Raw genomic sequence first — 26,935 nt, forward strand, 5'->3', positions numbered from 1 at the left:
TAATTGCAAATTATATATATACATAAAATATGTAATATATATGTATCTCTCTATATATAGTAATATTGTATATATATAGTAAATAGTTTCTCCCCCAAGTAGAATGTAAAGATCCACGAGAACTGGGATTTTGGTCTGTTTTAATTTCCGCTGTACCCCTAACATCTACAAGAGCGCTTGACATACAGTTGGCGCTTAATAAATATAGGTTGAATAAAAGGTAGGATGCTGTATGAATTGGTCTGGATTACTTGTGTGACTGGATGTCAGGTTAGAGCAATATCGCATTTCTCACTCTCTAAAAAAGGCTTCAAGCAGTCAGACAGTGACGTCCTTCACTTTCAAAATGGGAAAGCTAAGGTTCCCACAATTCTCAAAACGCGAATTTCTCGCCACAATTCAAAATGGCGAAGGAGGGTGGGGCCTGTCACATGGTGGGCGTCCCAGCAGCTTTCCTTTTCCAGACCGCCGCCCGCCTGACGCGTCGTCGGCTGTCCCCCTCCTCCTCCCGCCGAGCCTTTTCGAGGAATCGCCTGGGATTGGCTAATAGGCTGGGAGTGGGGCTGCGGGGCCGGGACGCGGCATCATCACTTCCTGTTGTGGGCAGTCGTTTCCTGTCGCTGCTTGGTAACAATGGGGAAGATAATGGCTGCCTGAGCAACGTCTCCGAGCAGGCGCTGGGCTAGAGGCGGGTCTCAACCAGCGACTCATCGGAGGCGGGCTTGAAAGTGGCAGCAGGGGAGGCGTGCAGGAGCCCAGGCGGCGGCGGCCGAACCGACCGAGTCGGATCCCGACACTAAAACCGAGTAAGTGAAGCCTTGGGAATCCTCTGAGAAATGGATGGAGAGCGAGAGGAAGACAGCGGAGCCACGGCTGCCGCGTTCTCTCAAAATGGCCCGAGTGGCGCGTCGTGGCGGAGGCTCAGCGCCGCCTCAGCGCCGCCTCCGGACCCCAGGCGCCGGTTGCTGCGGGGGACTCCGTGGCGTAGTCGCCGCTGCCATTTTAGTTGGGTGTATAGTCGACAAGCTCTTTGAAGAAGGGGAAGGAGGTGGGTAGTACTTCCTTTCCGTGGCCGCGCGAGCCGCAGCTGGGGCCCTCCAGAGCCCTAAGAATTTGGGGGAGGCGATTTTCGAGTCTTGGCCTCAGGCGTGAGAATCTTTGATCGTCTCAGGTTTTTCTCCCCGTTCTCTGGAGGCTTCCCTCGTTCCCCTGCTTTTACATGGCGGGCTTGGGTTTGGGAAAAGAGGGAGGAAAATCAGGCTGCTCTAAGTTAGATGCTAGGAACTCTTGGGCCTTTAGATTTCCCAGGATTTGCAAAACCCCATTTTCAGCCCTTCTGCAGGGCACTATCAATTAGGCGCCCCCTGGGGCCACGATGACATCTTCCCTGAGGATCTGAGGCAAATGTGGTTTACTCCCTTGCTTGAATAACCCTGGCGTATCCTTTGCCAGATATCACTGCAAGGACCCCCCCCCACCCCCCCCCCCCCCCCACCCCCACCCCCACCCCCACCAGCAAAAGGGAGGGAAAAGCCGTTGCATGTTTGTTGTTTTTCTTGGGTAAGGATGGGAATTGGGCCAAATGATTTCAAGTTAATTTCCGTTCAATCGGCCAACGACCCAACCCTTCCCCCCTCAGAAAAAAAGCCTAAGGGTCTCCGCTTCTGCGGGCGGTACCTGCCACGTACGCCGTAGCTTTAGTAACTAGTATTAACCGGTTGGGCTTCTGCTTCCTGAATACTCAGTCCCTTTTTCCCTTATGCTGATTAATTTCAAGATGGAGGAGACAGCCACGTTCCTTCCCTAGACAGTTTCACCATACTTATTCCACAGGTTAGTCCGGGAATCTGAGGCCTAGCAGGCTTGTTATTTAGGTCATTCTTTAGTTTTGGGGCAAGAGGAAGCGTTTATATCAGGTTGTCATCTACCATTTGCAAAGCCCCACAATAATTTTTTTCTGGAAATAAGGAGCCCGCATTTCCTGAATCAGAATTAACTGCGGTGGCTTTGGATGATTGAAGGGAGGAAGAAATAAACGTACTACTACTAATCATTTCTTTGACTCTTTGTAACTAAAGACAAAATAACTACTCATCACCTCATCAGATACATTGTGTCCGTCCTGGGTGACTTGAGAGCAGGCGGGCTCAGTTATAGCCCCCCCAACATCAGTTTTCTGAATTGTAAAAATAAAGTACCCAGGAAGACCAATCTAAACACTTCTTAAAATACGATTTTAGGACACTTCTCTCACTGAGAAATGTTTCATTCTTTAGCCTAAGATGTCCTGATGATCTTTCATAAATTAAGCTCCTGCCTTAGGCCAATGTAATGTGCCAAATAAGTCCTTAAAAGAAACTATCAGAATCTGAAAATAATTACTGGTTGGATAAAGAAAAGCCTATTTTAAGCAGGCTTATGTTAAAAAGTAGATTGGCTCTCAGCCTTTAAAGGAAATCTTACATCTAACATATAAGATTCCTGGTTCCCTTTGACCTTCTCAATCTCCCCGAACATCCTGATACAATATTGAATTAGGTTGGGTTATGGGGTGTGTGTGTGTGTGTGTGTGTGTGTGTGTAACTAAAATATATAGGATGTGTATTTTTGTAGGATGTGTCTGTTTCAAAGAAAATGTCTATCTTATAAAAGAGAAAGAATAATGGATTCTTTTTTTTTCTAGAGCAGAGAGTGAAGAAAACTAAAATCCAGTTTATTGTATTACAATACTATGTCATAACAGTCAGGTAATTTATTTTTTGTTGCGTCTCCTGATGATTTATGTGTAGAATGCATGTTTAAAAATATTTATTCGTTTTGCAGGCCCTATAATTGGATGGGCTTATTTGATATATGTTAGTTGGTGTTGGGCAATCTTCCTGATGAGAATGGGTATTTTTCACTGGCAGTTTAAACAGTAGTGTTTCTGAACAGCTGGAACTCACTAGTTCTTTATCTGTGAATTTTCCTCTTTTAAAATAATGTCTGAAGTTTACCAGTACCTGTATAAAACAGAACAAGATAGAAATTTGCTGCCTTAAATCATTTTGGAATGGGATGGGTATAAATAAACAGCTGTTAAATGTTCATTGAATAACTGAGTGAAATATCAGTAGAATATCTTACAGGAATATAGTCTTAGATTTTTTTGTGTGGTGTTTGATTTTTTTCCTTCAAGATCCAATCAATCATAATTGATATATAACTCTAATTGATATTCACTCCTTTCATCATCATCATCATTGTTAAGGTAACCACACAATTCACTGCCCTAGCCGGGATGCTTTTAAGAGCAAAAGGGACCTTATTAATAATTATGCCTGGAGAATAGGTACACACCTGGATTGTCCCAGGCAAACTGGGATGGGTAGTTAGCCTAAATTGGTAACTAACTTGTATTGAATGCTTATGTGCTAGATCCTGTGCGTCACATGCCTGCTCTTGTAATCCTCACAGCAAAGCTTCATGAAGATGTTAACTCTCTTACAGAGAAAGGGTTGAGTAGTTTGTCCTCAATTAAATAGCTAATAAGTGGTAGAGCCCCCATTTTAACCCAGGTCTGTCTGATGCTGAAGTCACTACACTTTTATGCCTCTAGACTTAATTGCTCTCCTGTTAGATCGGAAATGCAAAGAAAATGAAAGATGGAGTTAAAAAATCTATAGGTTTTGTTGCATCAGAAACTTTTGTTAACTTAAAGGAAAGCTGCTTTATGAAGCAGGTGAGACTTCTTTAGCAATTACCCCCTCCCCTTTTTTTGTCTGTCACGGTTCCTTCTTCAGCTGTTACTCGTTGTGATATAATTTGATAAACTTAATTTAAAATCAGAAATGCTTTTGAGAAATAGCTTAATAATGAAATGATATCTAGAGATGTTAGGCTGGTGGGATATATTCTTTGAGGTCACTGACCATGTAGGGAGGCCTTAAATAAGCCAAGTCAATTGGAGCGTCTGCATTTATGGAATTATAATATGTCTACTACTTTTTCCACAGCCCTAGGGGATTGTGATAGAGCAAATCACTCACCAGCATCCTCTTCCCTTGATGTACCATAGAGTGGATAACGAATTAGAAAGTGAAAAGTCCTCTGTCAAACGCAGACCAATGAGGTGCTAGAATTTGGGGCCACTGCCTAGGGCTGGGACAGGTTTTTCTTTTGTAAATCCAGTTCCTTAACATTTCTTTGTAACACGAAGCTTTCCAAAACCTTATGGCCCATTGATTTAAAAAAATATCCAGTTTATATAATCCCTTGACATTTTGATAACCAGTTTAAGAAAGCAGTAATACTTCTGTGTCTGGTTTTTTCCATCGTTTTTTTCTCAACCTTGAACATGGAAGTTTCCCAGATAATCAAGCAGTTCAGTTTTTCTTTCATCAATTGAGGTATTTTTTAGACATAGAAGTCTTGGCAATTTTGAAGAATTTGAGAATGTATTTATGAACTTGTGATTTTGCTCCTGAAATACTTAGTTTATATTTTTTGTTGTAGATTTTCTCATATTTTAGTGCTCCAATCCGCGATTTTTAATTTCGTTAGTCATAACAGCATCTACATATGTGTGAGACAGATATCTGTAGACAGTGCATGGTAATTATGTAGATTCATGGACCTCTTGAAATAATTTCACAAGTATAGGTTCTGTTTAATTTTTTAACCTGTGTTTAATGATATTTGTGTTTAATGTTTTTAATTTTTTCTGGAATGGAAAACAGCTCTTTCCTCTTGCTTTCCACTTGACTGTAGGAAGAAACGAGTTAACTCTTATTGACAATGTTCATTTTTTTGTTGACCAAAGTTCCCATTAGTGTCACTTACATCTAAGGTAACCATATAATTTATCCAAACTTGGACACTTTTGAGAGTTAAAAAGGGCCATATTAGTAATTACTACAGGACAACAGGTGTAGACTACTACTCTTCTGGACAAAGTGGGGATATATGGTCACTTCTGTCATCATTTCTATGTAGGAACACTCGTTCAGAAAGCACCATTGTCAGCATGTTTGATTCTGTAACACAAAATTGTTTTCCTCAAATAATAGAACAGTCATTAGTATAGATAATATTTTCTTTTTTGGTCAAGTGATTTTAATTTTAGAAATTAGCTTCACTCTTTTATAAAAAGTTAATTTTTGATGGAAAACTTATGTCCTTAAAAATAGTGCTTTATTTACTGATTAACACCAGAATTGCCAGTAATCAGTGATTTTACATTAATAACTTTTTTTTTAAATAGACATATGAACCTTTTGGGTTTCTGAGTCGTTTTTTGACTACTTGGGAATAATGAGAAGCAAGTTAGAATTGAGTTCGTGTAGATAAGACCAAATTCTAATTTAGTGGCGTGGCCTGCTAATAAAAGAACATGAAATGGGTAATCGAAGATTAAATTCACTGTCTGAAGTACTTGAGTGAGTTGAAATGTCACGACAGTGGTTTCCTTTTTTCACTAACTTGATCCTGTGAATTGGCAGCATTTGTCTTGGTCTCTGTCCTTTGATTGTTGACGTTCTTATTACTCTTTCAATTTAACTGTTTGAGAGGGTGTAGTCATCAGAATTGTTTGTGAGCTGCAAGTCAGTAGACTTCCTGCCAAGAGATAAGACACATGAGGGACCTTTCTGAATCCTTTTGGTTTTTTTCTGCTATCTTTTTCAAGTGGTAAAGATAGAAGAATATAAGCAAGGCTGCGCTACCATTGCGATGCAGATAATATTCGATAACCTTGTACTGCTTATAGTGGTATCAGCAGCGGTGGAGGCCTTGGTAGCATGCTCTGACAGCCCAGTATTGGAAATAATCAACAATTTGCGTGAGGAGAGGTATCATGCAGTAAATAAAGGTAGTGGAACATCAGCCTTGCCCTGTTTTTTTAAAGAGGAATACTTTACATTTCTTTGCAAAAAGAAAGATGGGCACAAAATGGGGAAGACAGGTGCATGGGTGAAATGGCAGTGGGAAAAGCACAGCTTCTAAATTTATATCCTAGTTATTCCTGTTGTTTCATAAGTTTTATTTTTCTGACTTAGTACTGTAATGTGACCTGGGTTATATGTTATTCATAGTCACAGATTTATAGAACTGGAAGGTACCTTGTAGATAGTTTGATCCGATACTCTACTATTGATGGAGATCCTGAGGCATAAGAGCTTGGATGAATTGGCCAAATTTACATAGCTAGATAATGTTACAGCCAACACTAGAACCCCCACTATCTCCTATTTTTTCCTTTTCACAGAGCTGAATTCCACCCTGCTGCTCATAGAATAAAAACTATCTGGTAGTTATCAACCTTTTAGTTATCTGTTACAAATGTCATAAAACTTTAATTAAACATTTAATATATGAAGAATTCTCAACACTTGATAACTGCATATACAATGGTACTTTACCTCCTGACCTCAAATTCAGCAGTTCTTTGCGATTTGACTTTTTTTAACAGCATTAAATATTTTTCATTTTGGTGATATTACTGAGCTAACATTTTCTTCATTGACAAGAATTGCATGTTATTAATTCTCATCTACTCTATAAGGTTCTTTTTTTTTAAGATTTCATTTTTCATTTTTCTCCCCAAAGCCCACTGGTACATAGCTGTGTATTTTTAGTTGTGGGTCCTTCTAGTTGTGGTATGTGGGACTCTGCGTCAGCATGGCCTGATGAGCGGTGCCATGTCTGCGCCCAGGATCTGAACTAGCGAAACCCTGGGCCGCCACAGCGGAGCGTGAGAACTTAACCATTCGGCCACGGGGCCGGCCGTCTATGAGGTTCTTAATGATGCTCTGTTGCAAACAGTGATGCTTGCTCTTCGTTTTTCAGTATGACACATTTTTATGTTGATACCTATGATTGTTTTTTAATTGGCATTTTCTGCTTCAGAGCACTGTTAAGTTTGGAGCTTGTATGAGCACACGTGAAAGGTGAAAATGCTCAAGAGTCTTTAGTTGTTGGTTATTAGGTTACCTTGATTCCTCACTCCCACCATACCTTTTTGTTTTTAAAAAGTTTATTTCTTCCAAACTTACTAGACATGGCTTATTTTTAAATTGATACTCATGCAAACACTTGAATTTCAGAATTTTTTTGTAAAGTGTTGTTTTGTTAACAATATATTTTGGTGCCTTAAGTCTCCTTAATTGGGTACTATGTGTGATGCAGTGTGTCCACTGAATATATTACATGTGTGCTTATACTTAGCACCAGGTCTCCTGACCCATTAGTACCAAACAATATGTTTTAAGTGACTTTTTGCCCTAATATCATAACAAGATTACACTTTTTAAAGATTAGTGTACGTGTATTAGAATTAAATACTTTTAGCAGTGGTCAGAACCATAGTAATCTGCATAATTTATATTAATATATGATAATGACTATAGGAGAAAAGGAGATCACTAACAATGCTTTAAAATTCTCAAGGCGAGTAAGAATCTGTTTTAAATTTCTTAATTACAGAAATCTCAGGTTTGGTTTTCTTGCTGGCTTTTCCTCCCCAGAATTAAATTTTCCTGACACAGTCACACATTCATTGACCAAACCAGTAGTTTTTGAAACGACTGGGCAAAATTTCTAATTTGGCTGCTTGTTTCCAGAAATGGATTTGGATATATTGGCACACAGTACTCTGAAAGAAATAAGGTTAATAAAATATCTGCTTATCCAAGGGACAACTGTATTTAAAACAAAAATACTAAAAGTTGACTTATTTAAAAATAAGTCCTGCTGGGTTCGTACTGCTTACAAAAGGTGTTTTGTCATTTTGGAAGTTTTCATACCAGGAGAGAACATGGTATGAAAGAGCTCGTAGTGAGGTTAAATACTTCAGGCGTGCCTATTGAAATTGAAGGACTGTATTTTAAAGTCTGTAGTCTTGGTATATATTTGGAGGCAGTTGTCCATTTAGTGAAAAGTTGACTGGATTTGGAATCAAGGGACCTGGGTTTAATTACTGGCTTTTCCCACTTACTAGCCACATGGCCTTTGGTAAATCACTTCCTTTCTCTGTGCTTCTGTTTCTTATCTGTAAAATAGAGGTGGTGATTCCTACTTCACAGGATTGTTGCAAGGATTAAATGAAATATAGGTAAAGGGCTGCATAAATACGGGGTAGTGGGCATTGCTTATAACTGGGAAGAGAGAGATTCAAGTGGTTTAGGAACAGTCGTGGTCTCTTAAGTTGTTTGAGTGGTAAGCATTTCATAGGAATATTTCAATTTAAAAGTGGCTAGTGCTAATCGTGTGCTCAATGCAAAATTTCTGATTTATGCCCATGAATATTATAACTGAGAGTAACATAACTAAATAAATAAATTTCAGAGCCTCTCTTCTATGATGATAGGAGTCCAGGGCTGTATGGAGGTTCTCTTTTCCTCTTACTGGTTAAACTGGAAGTGTACCACAACGTTGTTCACCATAGAGTAGAATCTAGAGAGCCATTTTGCTAACATAATTCTTCACTAATATTTTCATACCAAAATGGAGCGAGATCTATATTTGATCATGTGGACTGTGGTCTCCTGAGCTTTTTGGCATGCTCTACCTTTAAAAGGTTCATTTTCACTTACCAAACAGTAGTGACGTTACATCTACCAGGGGCTGAACTTTAGTTTAGATTTATTATATTTTTTCATTTTATGCCACTTAGGTAGAGAAGGGACTGCTTAAAATGAGACCAAGCTCATTGGGTATGTGTGAGTAAGATTATTTTGCAAAGCATTTGAGGGCATTGCTTACATTCAGAATTTCCTTTTCTTTCAAAATGTAATTACTTCTAGTCCAGGGGACCTCTGCAGGTGTCACAGCCACAGCTCACCCCTTAATGTCCCTGGAGGATAGAGGTGTCTTGCCAGTGCCGAAATCTCTTGACCCCACTCCCAGCCCAGGGGATATGCAGAATAAGGCAGAAAGAATGGAGGCTTTGGGCAAAAGTAGGGAAGCAAATCAGATTTTTCTCTCTCTGTCCCCTAATCAACTACAAGAAACAAACTGCTTCTTTAATGGAAACCTATTCCTTAGCAACAGTATCGTGTATTCTGTTTAATGAAGCCTTGCCAGTTTGGTTGCAATTTTGAAATAAAAAATAAGTGTGTTGCAGGGATGTCATGTGGGGAAAATATTTTCCTTGATTTTCTCTGGCGTGTGTATGCGAGGGTAGGGGGAAAGGAGAACAGCATGGTATCATGGAAGTAATAGTGATTTGGATTTGTTTACATGTTGCTTTGTGAGTGTGTCTCGTTAAAATTTTGAATTGAAAAATAAAACCAAAATGAAAATCCCTCTTGAATGGAATAAACTATAAGCTCATAAGGCATGTGCTGTTTAGCATTCAATAATCTCTAAAATCACAGTGTTGGGAGGGTTTTGAATAGATGTATAACGTTTTGTCTCTAGTCCCCGTCTAGGAAATGATAAAAATTATAAAAGGCCAAGAGTGAATCTTGAAGATTGGTGAACGTAGGAAAGAATCATCTATCCCATGTGTATTGGTAGAGTATTCAACCTTATTTTATTTTACTTTTGAAAAACATAAAGGGGAATGGATAAATAGTGGGTTTATAGAGCATGGACAATGTATTGGGAACACTTTGAAGCTCTTTCCATATGTGGAATTTCTCTACCTTAGAAATTCTTTAAAGCTGCTGATATGGTGGCCGCTAAGCCCACGTGGCTTCTGGACACTTGGTATGTTGCTAGTGTAGCTGTGGAATTGAACTTTTAATTTTCTTTAATTTTAAAACTGAAGCAGTGTAAAATATTTTTCCATTAAACACAACTTTGTTGTTCTGGTAGGACTACATTTCACTCTTAACCATTGAAAGCATCCAACTTGAGATGTGCTATAAGGGTGAAATACACACCAAATTTTGGTGACTTACTATTTAAAAAAGTGTAAAACATCTCACTGATTTTTTCATGTTGTTAACATGTTGAAATATTTTGGTTATCTTGGGTAAATAAGATAGATTAATAAAATTAATATTTCAAAAATATAAGACCATGTAAGGCAGGAAGTGCCACTCTAGTGGCACAGACAAATGCTGTGAGCAGAGGTGGATGAAAAAATTGCTAGCTGAGATAGTCAGTAAAAACTTAGGAAGTAAGATTTCATTGAACCTTGAAGAGTGAGTGAAATGGGGAGAGACTGAGAAGGGCCTGAGGAGGGAACAGCATTAGTAGAATTGTGAAGGTAGTAAAAGCACAAGGTGTGTTGGAGGGCGAGGATGAGGCAACATAAGTGGATTGGTCTTGAAAATGTTACAACAAAATTGTGTCACTGAAATATGTAGCTTAATATGACCCTACGCCCGGAATAGAAAACCAAGAGACTTATCCATCCTTACTGACATGTTGGTCCAAAAGGTCTTTTGAAATCAGTCTGTTCAAACTCCCACGTAATAAGGAATCCCCTTTTTAATATCCAGCCTCTGCTTGAATATTTCTCAAGATGGGTAGTTTGCTTGCTTCAAGAGGCTGGCTACATCTCCACTTTTGGACAATTTTACTCGTTAAACTGTTGCATTAAAAGGAAGAATTGTCTGCTTCACATGTTTCTTCACATTTTGGCCCTTTCACTTGGCCTTCTTCACTTTTGGCCCTGGTTTGACCCTGTAGCCCATATTTAGTCTTGTCTTCAGGCTGGACAGCTCCAGGTGATTCAGTTATTTCTTTTGTGATGTTCCCTGGCTTCTCACCATCTTGTTCACTCTAGATACTTTGTTGTGTTTGAAACACAACAGTGTCCATTTGGTGGTATTTAAAATGTTTCAAAAACTCCACATACAGTCTGAACAGCAGGTTGCAGTGGGACTGTTAATTTGAACACTGGTCTATGAAAGCAACGTGTGATTCTGATAGGTTCCTTAGTAGGTGGGTCGAACAGGCCTTTTTTTTTTTTTTTAAAGATTGGCACCTGAGCTAATAACTGTTGCCAATCTCCTTTTTTTATTCTTCTCCCCAAAGCCCCCCAGTATATAGCTGGATATTCTAGTCGTGAGTGCCTCTGGTTGTGCTATGTGGGACCCCGCCTCAGCATGACCTGACAAGCGGTGCCATGTTTGCTCCCAGGATCTGACCCGGTGAAACCCTGGGCCGCCGAAGGGAAGCACGTGAACTTAACCACTCGGCCACGGGGCTGGCCCCCCAAACAGGCTTTTCATTGAGCTTTTGTTTGCTAAAAACTTGAGGTCTTCTTCATGTGAACTTCCAAGACAGGTTTTTCCCCTACTCTGTACTCCTACTTTGGGTTATTTTAGTTTGATAACCCTTAATAAGGTGTTCAAGGTAGCAAATTTACCATCATTTTTGTTGATTTCAGCTCATCCTCACAGTCCACTGAGAATTCAGAGTATTATTTATCATATACATCTTCATTACTAACTCCCAGCTTTGAGTTGTCTATAGATTTGCTTAGCGTGTCTTTGACATGGTCCTTTTTAAAATTCTAAACACAGGGCTGTTTGCAAGTTAACATTGCTCCGTAACCTTTGAGGGTGGTGTTTGACAACGGTAAATCTATTCAACTGTATTGTCATCAAGCTCCTTGCTACTCAAGCTGTGATTCTAAGATCAGCAGCATCAGCATCACTTGGAGGCTTATTTAAAATGTAGGCTCTTAGGCCTCACCCCCAACCTGCTGAATCTGGATCTGTATTTTAGCAAGATTTCCAGGTGATTCATTTGTACACTGAAGTTTGAGAAGCACTGCTCTAGGCCACATTTCTTCATAACGATAGGATGAGAAACCTTCTCAGGTTCTGTACAGAAACTAAGACGAACATACAAGCAGTATTATCCTGATGTCCCTGTCAAAGAGGTTCTTAACCCTGACTACACTACAGAATTACCCGTGGAATTTTTAAACTATCACTTTCTGGCCAATCCCAGGGAAAGCTCCCCCAGGTGATTGTAATGAGCAAACCAGGGCTGACAACCATACCTATATAAAGCAAATGAGGCTGATTTGGCAGGGAACCCCACTTCTGGTGAACATATTTTCTTCTACATGTATGCAATATATCTGATATTTTTCCCTAGGTTTATTGTCAGATTTTTCTGTGCTATATAGTTTATAGACTTCACTTTTTTTGAAGATTTTTTTTTTTTAAGATTGGCACCTGAGCTCTTGCCAGTCTTCTTTTTTTCTTCTTCTTCTTCTATCTTCCCCCCAAAGCCCCCCAGTACACAGTTGTATATTCTAGTTGTAGGTCCTTCTGGTTGTGAGACACTCCCTCAGCATGGCTTGGTGAGCAGTGCTATATCCGTGCCCAGGATCTGAACTGGCAAAACCCTGGGCCACCAAAGCAGAGCGCATGATCTTAACCACTCGGTCATGGGGCCGGCCCTGAAGGTTAGATCATTTTTGAGTCTAGTATTCTTGCATCTCTCCTGTTGTCTAGATTTCTCAAAGATTATTATTACAAGTTTTGCAGTTTTGGCTCTTGATTCACTCTTTGAGAAGTTTGTTTTTTCCACTATTTGCAGTTGGAAGGTGATTATCCTCCTTGTTGAATAAAATAGAAACAAAATAGAAGTTGAGTGCCTCTACCTTCCATTTTCTGTTAATATGCCAACTCCCCCACACATTCAGTACAAGACCCCTTTCTTGTTTCAGATTCTGTTTTTCAAAGACTTAAAAAAATAATCTTCCCCGTATTTTTGCGAATTTCTATTCCTTATGAGCTTTAACCTCCCTGGTGCTATTCTTAAGACTTTGTGCCATTCTTGTAACAGTCCTTGGTATGTGAGTTTTCTGTTATCTTTGGTTCATGTCCTTAAATGTCAGAGCTTATCAGACGTTTTGCCTTCCTTGAAAGATTTATATTTTTAAAGCCTGTCAAGCCTACAAAGTTGTATTTTTTGTTTTTTGAGGAAGATTAGCCCTGAGCTAACTACTGCCAGTCCTCTTCTTTTTGCTGAGGAAGCCTGGCCCTGAGCTAACATCTGTACCCTTCTTCCTCTGCTTTATATATGGAATGCCTACCACAGCATGGCTTGCCAGGCGGCGCCATGTCCACACCCGGGATCCGAAGCGGTGAACCCCGGGCCGCCGAGAAGCGGAATGTGTGACCTTAACCACTGCGCCACCGGGCCGGCCCCCAGAGTTGTACTTTTTATAAATTATTTTCAGAAATATTTACTGATCCTTCACAAGTAGACTTTGTCTTAACTTTATTAATGTTCATAATGTTAGCTTTATTAGCTTAACTGTTATTATCGTTTAAAATATTAGTCAAATGTTACTAGTGGTTGTCTTTGGTTTGAGGAATTGTGGCCAAAGTTTCTTTTTCCTGTGTGCTTTTCTGTATTTTTTTAAAATTAGCTGCTTGCTATTACTAATACCAAATTGTATTACTTGGCTACATTTGGAAAAATTTGGCTTCCTTTTGTTTGTTTTTTTCATTACTTGGCCCGTGTAACTTTTATGAGTGTTTTATTTAAGCTGTTGATTTCTAGTCTTAAAGTTTCAAGTTATTATAAAAACACCATCTTTCAGAAATTTCTCTAGTTTGGTTTTACCAAAGTTAAGGAATCTTAGTTATGAGATTAGGAAACTCTTTCCAAAACTATCGAGGTCTCCTTCCCCTTCCTTGATGTGCTCCTCTTATTTGTTTAAATAATGATGTAAATAAAAGAAAGGAGATCCAGATGTGCCCATGTCTAAACTAACATTTGTTTAGGTTCAGCAGACAGGTAGAGAGGCTTCTTTCTTTTTTATGTCCGAAAGAGGGTATGTTTTTGTTTTTCTCTTTAGTTTTGACTTGTGAACATCCAAATAACTTCACATGTTGTGTGTGGGATTAAATCTTAATACCAATATAGTTTATACCTCTTCCACAAATCAGATTTTCATGTGTTCATGGAATTAACTTTTATTTTGTCAATGCGAACTTAAATAGGGTCCATCTGGGGTTGGAAGGAAAAGAATTAGAGGATGAAATTTTTTGTTTGGAGTCTTCTCTTATTTACTACTATTGTTTTTCGTTAGAATGGTTAATTTGAGAGTATTAGGAAATCTGCCAATATAGTAATTTCCTATGTCTGTACAAGTAATGAATAATAATTAAGAATTTTTGGCTAGTTTTATGTGCTATCTAGAGCAGGGGTTGGCAAACCTTTTATGTAAAGGCCAAATAGTAAATATTATTTTTGCTTTGCTGATCAAAAAGCAAAATTGGGGATATTATATACTTATTTATATAAAAAGAGAGAAGCCAAATTTCCACAAAGTTTTTGTTGATAAAACTCAAAATGTAGTAATAATAATTGAGTACAATGTTTGATAATGTAGGTATGCTAATGAGAAGAATGGCATTCTTTTGGGGGGGATAACATTTTGCTTAATTGAGGCTAAGCGTATTTCTTATCAAAACGATTTGTAGATGTTCATCTAGTGTTACTGACTTGAAATGAGATTTTCCATATTTCACCTTTGAAAATGTCTTTTCACACATACGCGTATTGCTGTCTAATCAGTCCACAAGCATATAATTTTAATGAAGCATATTCATACCTTAGAAGACATATAATAAGGGATTCTGTTAGATTCTTCTCTTGATATTTACTTGTTAGTGTACCATTACACTGCAGAGTTATCGCTTCCAGTTGAAGGTTAGGTGGAAGCTCCTCAGTTGAACAGCTAAATGGATTTTGAAATAAGGGAATTTCCTTTGTACTTACGTTGAGTTCCAAAAAATACTTCTGGAACTGTAATTTATGCTCAGAAAATATATCTCCTACAAATTTCTATGGGAATGGAGCTCTCATTTCTTTGATAGCACAAGAAGTGTATAAAGCAACTTGGCATTGTGATTCTCATGTTAGTTGTTGTTGAAATGACTGCTGCAGTGTAAGTTTTGCATATAAGCAGTGTTTTGCCTTGTAATTTTAGGTTGAATTCATTAAGAGATATGAAGTGTGCAGCAAAAGCTAATTTCCTGATCCATTCATTGTTTGGTAATAGTAATTGAGGGTGGCTCTCATTCAGAAGAAATTTCAGTTTTGCACCTGGGTACAACAATCACAATAAAACTTTACCAATGCTAAGCCATCAAAATGAGCACAAGTGGTAGAGCAAATCAGGATATTTAGCTTCTGTTTCTGACAAAAATTCACAGAACTGATGATAGTTAAGTCCACAGTAGTGAAGGTCACCATTGATACTGCTGGTTCAGTAATATGATAGATCAGATATTTTCTGCATACTGCTTGCTGATGAATAATACAATGAATAACCATAGATTTTAAACACCGTACGTTTTCACAAGCTTTGTAAATGTTCCCCACTAGGTCTTTTTCTACTCAACACACATTTTTACCAGCATTTCAGTTGTAACACATCTTAGCAGATTCCACTTCAGGTTGTGCTGAATTAGAGTTTTCTCAACTTCTTTGAAACTCTTATCACCTATAGTTGTTCCATGCAGACTATTCCTAGAGGCTACTTCTGTAGTTAGTTCAAACTTGAATAATCAACATATGACTCCTTGAATAAACAACTGAATAGTCTCAGTTGCATTTGTCAACTCATCAAGAGCCAAGGAAAACCATCACAATCATTTGCTGCCTTGCTTTTCAATTGATTATTGACATGTCCCGGTATCCTCAACTTTTTGAGCAATAGAGGCTAATAATCTTAAGTTTATTTTCTCTGGACACGTTTCTTTTGCGTCTGCAATCAAACAGTTTAACTAACTCACCATTCATAAACAGCTTTCCTTGCTTAGCCGACAAATGAGCTGTTTGGAAACTTAACTTTGATTGAAGCGTTGTTTTTTATTTTTGTGAAAAAAATATCTTGTGATGAGATATTTTGTTGTGAACTTTCTAATTCTTTGGACTGTAGCTTTCCTGTGAATTGGGAGTATTTTGTGAGTGCTTAGTCTGATAATATCGATGTATATTTTATTACTTTAGCACAGTTATAGTGTCATTGCATAATAAACACAATCTTTGCCATCTAGTCTGATAACAATCCATACTCGACTGTGCCTTTAAGGGTGACATTTGAAGTCCACTTTCTCTTCATTTGACATGATGAGTGCACTGGTAATTTGAAAAAATGTCACAGTATGCTTGGCACTTGAAATGCTGTCAAGTTATAATTACATCACTGCAACTTATAGTGCACAGATCACCGGTGCAAAGCAGTGAGAGTGCCACATCTGATCTCTGTCACAACTACTCAGCTCTGCCACTAAAGCACAAAAGTAGCCATAGATAATGTGTAACTGAGTGTATATGACTGTATTCCAATAAAACTTGATGAACACTGAAATTGGAATTTCATGTAATTTTCACACATCACAAAATAGTCTCTCTTTTTTTTAAAACCCTTTAAAAGTGGAAAACCAATCTTACATCTCAAGGAGAAAAAAACTAGGCACCAGGGCTAAATTTGGCCCGTGGGCCATAGTTTGCCAACCCCTGACCTAGTCTTTTCCTGTATAACAGTGCTTTTCAGGAGTTTTTCTGTTATGAAATTTTATTCGTTCGAGGTCTTAAAATCCATGTCTCAACCTGCATTCTGGATTTTCACATAATTAAAACTGTTCTGTAGCATACATACTGATTTCTGTTTTCAAAGTTGATCTCCTTTCTCCTTTTAGATAATTTTCCACTTGTTCATCAAGATGGAAAGCTCAGATTCTAACGATAAAGGAAGTGGTGATCAGTCTGCAGCACAGCGCAGAAGTCAGATGGACCGATTGGATCGGGAAGAAGCTTTCTATCAATTTGTAAATAACCTGAGTGAAGAAGATTATAGGCTTATGAGGGATAACAATTTGCTAGGCACCCCAGGTATGCGTTGTGTAGTTTAAGGCTTTATATATGTAAATTGCTGGTCTTCTAAAAATTAACCTGTTTTAAAAATGTTTCTTTAGCCATTATGAAGTATGATTTTACTACAAGGGGTATAGAATGACATTTACTGCTGTGCTTGTTACCTGATTCTGTTCACTCATATTTGGAATTATCCTATATCAGGTTTTTTTAGTTATGAATTATTTTGTGAATTTATAGTGAGCTGAATTGAAAAGAGTGGAACTAAGTGATCTTTTTGTTGTTAGCTTTATTTAACTTACTAGACATGAGTCTGCGTGTGGAAGAGCTATTGGGAACTTTAGTATCTAGGATAGACTTAATCTGTTTTGTCACCTGATTCCCTGAATATGTCCCAATCATAGTCCTCCAGAGCTAGCCTTGGGTAAAATTGTCAGTTATTTAGAACTTTGTTCTAGGTTCTTCTCTTTTGCCTGATTAGGTCCATTTGATCCTAGTTAAAAATCGTTATTCCCCTTTCTTCCATATTTCTGTTTAATTCTACTAAGCTTTGAGCGATTGCTTAAATTTTAAAAGGTAAGGTGTCAGTTGGCATGACTCTAATGAGAGGGAGCGCATTTTGAGCCAACAGTACCAGACTTGAATCAGAATGCCTAAGTTGGCATTTCTGGTCCTGCCACTTATTAGCACGTGAGTCTCTCATTTAGTTTCAGTTTCCTTTTTTTAAAATGCAGCTAATAATATCTACCTCTCAGTGTTGCGGTTTTAAAGAATGAGATATCGTATGAAAAAGCATTTAGTAAAGTGGAAAGAAACTTGTATAAATGTAAGCTGTAATGTCATGCTCCTGAAGAAGTGAATTTTACCTAGGTTTCTACTCACTCCTTGGTTTTCATCTCGGATGGGTAAGAGTCATTGGTTTTTATTTGTGATTTGGCAAACATTTTTAAACTATTTTCAGGTGAAAGTACTGAGGAAGAGTTGCTGAGAAGACTACAACAAATTAAAGAGGGCCCTCCACCACAAAATTCAGATGAAAATAGAGGTATATTTTGCTTTGGGGAGTGGGTAGAGGATGGAATGGATAAGGAACTTCATAACAGTAAATGTCAGCCAAAGATTACCAGAAATGGCACAAATTAATTTAGTGCTAAGTAACTGCTCATAAAAAGAGAACTGGCATTTTCTTGATATTTGATGAGAATGTCAACATGGTTTTTTCCTGTTTCACCTTTGGTTTGTTTGTGTTAATTAGGACATAGTGAGAAATGGCCTATTTAAATGTGATTTTTTTTTTCTTGATTTTCTATCTCCATTGAAATTTCCTCCTACTTAATGAATTATTCCTTCTTTAGAAACATGTGAGTTCCTCACCAGCAGAAAGAAATGCTGTATTCTTTAACCTGGTGGTTCTCAACGGGGTATAATTTTGCCCCCTAGGTCACATTGGCAATGTCTGGAGACATTTTTGGCTGTCACAACTGGGGGTTTGCCACTGGCATCTAGTGAGTGGAGATCAGGGATGCTGGTAAACATCCTAACATCCTAAAATGTGCAGCCCCCACAGCAAAGAATTACCTGGCTCAAAATGTAAATAGTGCCACTGTTGAGAAATCCTGCTCTTACCTCACGTCTGGTGTTTCTCTCCCAATGTGGAGTGGGGAATCTGACGCTCTAACCTAAGAGGCTGTGACAACAGTTTGGTTCTTGAACGAGTCATTATATGTACTATGCTAGATTCAGACTATTCATTTGGTTTGATCTCCAGTTTCTTGTTAATTTAAAATCTTGGTAACATGAAGAAGTATTCAAATACTTTTAAACCTTAAACTTTGTTTACATTTTTGCAGTTGGCTTTAGCAGTCTTATATTTTAAAACATCGTGTATAATCAAAGGCATTTAAGTCAAGAGACTAGAAGAAATGTTGTAGACTAATGAAAATTTGACAGAAATGTAATTTGAACTAAAATACTAGCCTTGTACCTTAATTGGTGTTTACCTTCTTTGCTTACATTAGTGTTTTGACAGTGGGCTGAGAAAATGTCGTCTTGTGACAGTCCACAGTCGTACGCTAGTCTTCTGTATATGATAAAGTACTGGAAATAGACTTCCTCCAGATTCCCTTTAAAAAAATTCTCTAAATTTCTCTAAGATGAGCTTGCTCTTTCACAGTGAAGTTGAAACTTTCCTGCCTTCGCTTGCAAATTTATGCAGTATAGTTAAAAAAATCCATAAATGTGAAATCTATTGAGTCCTTGTTAATTTTTTCTAGTACAGAGTTTCAGAGCACTACTATGTGATTGTCCTAATTTTAGTAGTTCCTTTTTCTTCCTCTCCCCTCCCTTTTTTTTTTTAAAACAGGTGGAGACTCTTCAGATGATGTGTCTAATGGTGACTCTATAATAGACTGGCTTAACTCTGTCAGACAAACTGGAAATACAACAAGAAGTGGGCAAAGAGGAAACCAATCTTGGAGGGCAGTGAGCCGGACTAATCCAAACAGTGGTGATTTCAGATTCAGTTTAGAGATCAATGTTAACCGTAATAATGGGAGCCAAAATCCAGAGAACGAAAATGAGCCATCTGCAAGGCGTTCTAGTGGAGAAAATATGGACAACAACAGCCAAAGGCAAGTAGAAAATGCACAATCTGAATCAGCACCTGCAAGGCCATCTAGATCAGAACGAAATTCAACTGAAGCATTAACAGAAGTAGCACCTACCAGAGGTCAGAGAAGGGCAAGAAGCAGGAGCCCAGACCATCGGAGAACCCGAGCGAGAGCTGAAAGAAGTAGGTCACCTCTCCATCCAATGAGTGAAATTCCACGAAGATCTCATCATAGTATCTCATCTCAGACTTTTGAGCATCCTTTGGTAAATGAGACTGAGGGAAGTTCTAGAACCCGGCACCATGTGACATTGAGACAGCAAATAAGTGGACCTGACTTGCTAAGTAGAGGTCTTTTTGCAGCTTCTGGAACAAGAAATGCCTCACAAGGAACGGGTTCCTCAGACACAGCTGGCAGTGGTGAATCTACAGGATCAGGACAGAGACCTCCAACCATAGTCCTTGATCTTCAAGTAAGAAGAGTTCGTCCTGGAGAATATCGGCAGAGAGATAGCATAGCTAGCAGAACTCGGTCAAGATCTCAGACGCCGAACAACACCGTCACTTATGAAAGTGAACGAGGAGGTTTTAGGCGTACGTTTTCACGCTCTGAGCGGGCAGGCGTGAGAACCTATGTCAGTACCATCAGAATTCCGATTCGTAGAATCTTAAATACTGGTTTAAGTGAGACTACATCTGTTGCAATTCAGACCATGTTAAGGCAGATAATGACGGGTTTTGGTGAGTTAAGCTACTTTATGTACAGTGATAGTGATTCAGAGCCTGGTGGCTCAGTCTCAAGTCGAAATATGGAAAGGGCAGAGTCACGGAATGGAAGAGGGGGTTCTGGTGGTGGTAGCAGTTCTGGTTCCAGTTCCAGTTCCAATTCTAGTTCCAGTTCCAGTCCTAGTTCCAGTTCCAGTGGTGAAAGTTCAGAGACTAGCTCAGAGGTGTTTGAAGGCAGTAATGAAGGAAGCTCATCATCAGGCTCAGCAGGTGCCAGGCGAGAGGGTCGACACAGGGCCCCAGTAACATTTGATGAAAGTGGCTCTTTGCCCTTCCTTAGTCTGGCTCAGTTTTTCCTCTTAAATGAGGATGATGATGACCAACCTAGAGGACTCACCAAAGAACAGATTGACAACTTGGCAATGAGAAGTTTTGGTGAAAACGATGCATTAAAAACCTGTAGTGTTTGCATTACAGAATATACAGAAGGAAACAAACTTCGTAAGCTCCCTTGCTCCCATGAGTACCATGTCCACTGCATCGATCGGTGGCTATCCGAGAATTCTACTTGTCCTATTTGTCGCAGAGCAGTCTTAGCTTCTGGTAACAGAGAAAGCGTTGTGTAATTAAGGTCTGAACTCTCAGCTATGTAGCTGATATAGTGATGGGCAAACAGGAATCACTTGCTTTATGTCCACTTTTTGAGTGGTGCTTAAATGTAAAGTAGCAACCTGAGTTGAGTCATTGCTTTCTGAATGAATCACTGTCCTTTCTCCAATTTCTGTTCCAGAATAAAAGGAAATATTTCAAAAGCAATGTTTTAGGACATAAAAATCTGATTTTAGTACCAGTAATTGATATTACTGATAAGTTATCATATACACTTGTCAGTTTCTCCTTTGTTATCTTGAAAGATCTGCCTTAGCGATGGCTCTTATCTGTTTCATGTTGATCTTTAAAGTTTCCCACGCCGTAGGAGAGACGGGCGAAGGAAATTCCCAGTTTAGACTAAGTTACAGTACATATTTCTTAAGTGATTGCTTAAAGCTCTACCATTCCCAGTTATTAGTTGGCACAAATTCAGCTTCATGCTGAATATCATTCGTTCACCTTTCAGACGAGGTGATATTGGACATGTCAGTGTAAATAACACTAAGGTTAGGATCTTCTAAGTGTATAACTGTCTCCTAAGCCCATCACTGTGGCACACTGTAGAGTGAGCTTATAGTTTAATTGAGATATTTATCTTGTGGAAATATTAAAAAAAAAAGCCTATGCTTGTGTAAGTGAAAAAATCACATTCATTTGTTTAAAAATGTAAAGCTATTTTGTAGAGGCTCAGTACTTTTCCAATGCACTGTTGTATTAATGCATTAAAAATTGTAAAGTACCATGCTTAGAAATGAAAAACTGCTTTTTGTGAGCCAACATAGTAAAAAACACACCAAACAAAGTACAAAGCTGCTTTTGTAAGTGTGTAGGTGTCAAGAGCAGAACATATCTCTAATATTTAATGTATGTGAACAGCTACTGTGACGTGCAAAAGAAAGGACAGAGTGCAGAACTGAACTGCAGTGAAGACCAACGGGAATTGTGTATTTTAACTTGGATTTAGGCAGGAAATGAAAGATGGAGGAGTAAAGAAAACTGCTCTGAAGAATTTAAACTTTCCGCGAAGACAGTGATCATCCAGACGTGAACTGGTTTCGTACGGTGAGATCCTTGACACGGTGTTCTACTTGAGCAGATGAGGTAGATCGGCAAATCTGGCAGAGCTTTGGTTTAAGAAAAACAAACCACTACTACCTAGCACAAGTTACATCAAGTGATGTTTTTACAAGTCTGCTCCTCAAAAAAAAAAGGCAGAGGAAAGAGACTATAAACCACTTCTAGCATAAGAATTGAGGTTGGTACAGATGTGTGTACTAATAGGAAAGTCTCGAATTTGCATTGTTTTCGAGATTAGTCATTTAAGGTACCAGTGCACACTTGTTAATATTTCATTACTATCTCTCTAACACAAACCTAACACCTCACATTTAAAGATCAGTTGAAAAATTAAGGGGTTTTTGTCCTTTGTTGAACGTGAGTTGTGTTGGGTTATTTGAGATTCAAATTGTAAGTGTGTTGCCCATATTTGAAGATGAGACTGCTGGCTCACGATCTATGGGACATGCACTTTATGTTGTTTCCTTAGTAGTAAGAATAGGTTTGTGAAGAACCCCAGTACCCTCGCCCAGTTTGTCTTTTGAGGCCGGTTGGGGTTAGGATTAGTCTGACTGTGGGGGACTGTTTATTTTCCTGGGAAAAGCTAATGGGCCCAAAGAGGAATTGAACACATCTTTGGCCTTTAACGAAGTGAGCTAACTACCCAGGCATAGTCAGATCCTCTACAAAATGAACAAGTCTGCTTTAGGAATTATCTGGCTACCTTAACTGTTATCAACTTAGCTGTAAAGATTATTTCAAAGCTCATTCTTTCATGTTTTCCTCTGGCTTTCAATCCTACCTAAGTATCAAGGAAATTAACTTGTAAATATGGTAGTTGTTTACTAAGGATATGTACTGCTCTTGCAAGGAAATAATGTCCAAACAAAGCTTCACTTATTTTTTTTTTAATATAAGCAAATTTTACTGTTTATGGCGCTTATGTAATACATTTTATCTTTTTAAAAAATTGTCCATGTAAAAGTCAGAATTCCCTTTATATTTGTGAGCCTCCTTGTCTCCTTTACTAAGGGTATAATCTACGGTTTTCAGATCTGCAGGGTAGTCCTGATTGGCTAAAAACAAACCCATTTTCCTCTTGGTATAAAATGTCCCTATTATAGGGGTGTTCATTTTAAATAGTTTAAAAACAACTGCAGCACATTCTAAGCATAAAAGAAAGTTATTGACAACGAATACCTTCCTAACCTCCCAAGATGTATTACTCATTTGTGAAGTATTAAAGAGGTAACTCATGCAGAATGCTGATTATGAATGTAGATATTGAAGCTATTCATAAACACTGGAAATAGAATTTTAAGTTTTTAGCCTTTAGTAGAATGCACATATTGGACATGTGCATGTGGACACCTTTTTCAATTGCACTCATTAATTACCATTGGATTGTGTAGAATGGGTTCACATATTTTCGTGGAATTTGCTACTTAATTTTTTTGTATTTTGCAAGGTCCATGACTGATATATACTTACTAGTGTTGTGGACATTGAAGACAAGGTCATTTCTAGGTGTCAGATGTACGATGGAGAACAAAAACCATTTTTCCCACCAGCATCCAAACACTTGTTCCCTTGAGGGAGCATTTTCTTGCAAAAGACTTTACATTTCATTTTGTATCTTTGCACTTTTTTTTCTTATTACAGAAAGGTTCTGTCTTGAAGACCTAGTTTGAACTTCATGCAGTAATAGGAACAATAAAAAACAATGTTGGGAGATTACATTGTTCAAAGCATAGGGGAAAGTACTAAAACGGAATTTCCTTGAATATTTCAGATATTTAAAATAACTTACTTACTAGTCTGAAACGTTTGAGGCGGTATGTTGTTTAACTCCAAGCAGCTGACTAGATTGAGATTTATTAGTACTAAAAACAAAATTGAAGAAGTTAGATTTAAAGTTTGCAGACTTTATCTGTAGCAACACTAGAAGATGAGCCATGTTGTTAATTTGGAATATTTGCTCTAAAAACAACACATTAGTTATACCTCAGTGGTGGTAATGGTTAATGGAGGTGGGAATTGAGAAAAGTGTTCACATTAGTGTTGGAGTGTAGGTAATGATCAATTGTACAGTTAACAGTAACAACAACAAACATTTAGCACCAGGATTATATATATAATCTCTTAAAAACATGGTCATTGGAGTTCATCCAAACTTTAAGATTAGGAAACTGGTTGGCTATAATAGTTACCTCAAGTAATTTTTTTTTCCCTGGGAAAACATGTCCTTTCCGTGCCAAGTATTCGCTCTTAGTGTTAGTGTCTCAAATTATATTTATGAAGGGTTATCACCTAATGTGCTTTGTATTTAACCACCTGCCCTCTAGATGTCCACAACATGAAATGGGTCAAGCATCAGCCATGACTTTCACTCAGTTCCCAAAATACCCATGTGATAGGGAGGTGAATGTTGCAAAATGCCTCTTAAAAGGCCATTTCTACAGCTTGGTAGAATACAGTGGCACCTTGTGGTGGTGGTTGATACTTTTAAACATGGAGGATATTTTTATCCCCCTCCCCCCCTTTTTTCTGTTCTTTTGTGAACAAAAAATATTTGTAATCTGCCTTATTTGAATTTTTAAGTTTTATCTTACTGGTTTCCCTGTTAAATGTATTACCAATATTAAGTACATAGAAGCCACATTTGCAGGGCACTTTTGTTCTTTTCTTGTCTTATAAGACTATGCTGATTGCTACTTTTTAAAGTATTCTGTACCTTAGTAATACAAGAGATTGATAAGGCACATGTTAAAGTGTCAGGCATTTTTTTCCCCCAAGCATAGTATAATTATTCAGTATGTCTAATAATTCAGTAACAGTGTTGTAATTCATTAACTAGTAAATTGTGTGCTTCTAAAAAACAATTTGAAACTGTAAGTCAATATAACGTGCTTCATTTGGGAAGTTAAAGTGCAAGGTCTGGGGAACTAGTACTTCACTTATTTTTAAATCAGATTTTTAATAAGCAACTAAGAAACAGCTATGGGTTCAGTACCTGCCTTTTAAAAATTTTTGCATTCTGAAATTGAGTTCATAACTGGAACGTTTCTAAAATGTTATGTAATATTCCCAACAAGTGAGTAATCTCACTTGATTTAAGTAACTCCATTTTGTATCTAAAATACAGCGTGGAATAGAGGTATTGGAACTCCCAAGGGATAACAACAGTTTGTATCAGTTTTATGATTATTTTCATGTCTATATGGGTATTTTAATTCAAATTGGAAGGAAATAGGCACACCCTCCAACACTCAAATAAAATTACAGTTAAATATCTGTTGATTAGGATTTGTTCACTAAAGACTCACAAGCTGCTTTATGGTCACTTGGATTGAGTTTTAGATATCTTGAAGACATTCAGTGAAAGTGAACCCCATCATACCACTGTGCCTAGTTATTTCAGGGTTCCTCTTATCAGTTCGTCATCTTGCAGATTTATTCCACTACCAAGGTATGGTTGAACCAGCTGTCCAGCCTTAACTCTGTTTAGTGCCCCTCTGCTAACATTCTTTTAACTGATTGATTTGTATGTGTTTTAACTGTCTGGTCTTTGGGTTTTACTTCTTGATAGCTCCATTTGTCCCTGGTGCTGCTTTGAAAGATGTAGGGCCATGTGATTAGGTATCAAGTTGAGTAGGTACGCAATTGGCCTGGTTATGTATCTGTGCCTGTTTTATCTTCTCCAAGGAAGAGAGCTACTTTGGTCTAGGTGTTTACTTGGATTCATATAAAGAACTGGGCAGCGATCTTGGAAAGCCTTCTGAAGCCTATGAGAACCTGAAGGGATTTGGAGGGGGAACGGTAACAAAGGCTGCCTTGATGTCTTTGAACATGAAGCACAGAAATGTATGTTCTGTAAAGGCTACCGTGATTGTTATACCAGGGCTTCCTGACCTCTGGGAGAGACTTTCAAAAAAGCGGAAAGGAGCACAAAGTGAAGTGAATTTGGTTGGCTTGCTTTATCTGGTTTCTCATTTTCTTTCTATTTAAACCTGAACATAACACCCATCTCCAATATCTGTCTGGCAGACTCCTGGTTGGGAAGCCCTGTATTAAATTTTGAGAATGTACCCAGTTTCCTTTTTTTTGTACAGTGCTTTACACCTGCTAAAAATTAACTTGTTTAATGCAAAACAAGACCTTGAAAGGTCAGTCATATTAAAGCTGGTTTGATTATTAATAGTTATCTTTTAGGAAGAAGCTTTTTCCCTATGTAAGATGTCATACTGCAGATTTAAAATATAGACTATCAATAAAATGCATGAAGTGATCATTTGTGCTTGATCATCTCTCCTTGGGTTTTTCTTTAATAGGGGAAATCTGATAAAGGTTCTGTTGCTTCAAACCGATGTCAAATAGACTTGATTTTTAGAATCAAGTGGAATTACAGTGCCACCTTGATTCTGATTCCCCTCACTGCTGTGAGTGTGGGCAGGTACTGGTTTATGAGATATAACTTTTGTTCTGTGTTGTGTAGTTGAATGACTCAATCTTCAAATGGTAAAAGATTATAAAGTATATTCTGATACAAGAATCCTAGAAAGATTTATGTAAATGACATTTTGAGTAGCTGCATCTTTGCTATTTCTTGTATGTTCGCCATTGCCTTGACCACTCCCCTTGCTTGACCTCTATAAATACAAAAGCTTGTCTAGGTGTGCATGTGTGCTTATGCAGCATTCGTCTTCCATCCCTACCTCCAACCTCTTACCCATGTTGCCTAAGCCACTAAGATGTCCTTGTTTCTCAGTAGGTCATCACATTCTGTTACCTGGATGAGACTTCCCATTGGTATTGTTATTCGTTTAGCCAGTGGTGAATTTTATTGCGGTTTAATTTCCTCTGGTGCCTGGAGAGCCCTATCACTGGCATAGGAGCTCAGTTCCTCGGGATAATTTTGGTGTGGTCGACTCTTCGCCTCATGACCTTCCCAGAGTTTTACTTAGTGTCATTCATGATTCTATTCTTTGAAACTCAAGAACACCCCTGAAAAGTTTGCATTCTAGACAAAAAAGTAAGCCAATGCACAGGCATGTTGAGGGAAATTCAGTGAAAAGGCCCATTACCTAGAACAGAGGATCTGGTAAATCA

The 26,935-nt window shown here is 38.3% G+C and overlaps 1 protein-coding gene across 2 annotated transcripts; it reads left to right on the forward strand.

The window, feature by feature from the left end:
* Window positions 1-612: 612 nt before the first annotated feature.
* RLIM (ring finger protein, LIM domain interacting) lies at window positions 613-26,128 on the forward strand. Of its 2 annotated transcripts, XM_046673014.1 has the most exons (5): window positions 613-806; window positions 2,684-2,747; window positions 16,611-16,803; window positions 17,747-17,830; window positions 19,148-26,128. In XM_046673014.1, the coding sequence occupies exons 3-5, from the start codon at window positions 16,635-16,637 to the stop codon at window positions 20,743-20,745; spliced, it is 1,851 nt and encodes a 616-aa protein (XP_046528970.1). In that variant the 5' UTR covers window positions 613-806; window positions 2,684-2,747; window positions 16,611-16,634; the 3' UTR covers window positions 20,746-26,128. The 2 variants fall into 2 exon arrangements, with proteins under 2 accessions (XP_046528970.1, XP_046528971.1); XM_046673015.1 differs by lacking the exon at window positions 2,684-2,747.
* Window positions 26,129-26,935: the final 807 nt, after the last annotated feature.

This window comes from Equus quagga, chromosome 10 (genome assembly GCF_021613505.1).
Source record: "Equus quagga isolate Etosha38 chromosome 10, UCLA_HA_Equagga_1.0, whole genome shotgun sequence".
In the NCBI taxonomy this organism is placed as follows: domain Eukaryota; kingdom Metazoa; phylum Chordata; class Mammalia; order Perissodactyla; family Equidae; genus Equus; species Equus quagga.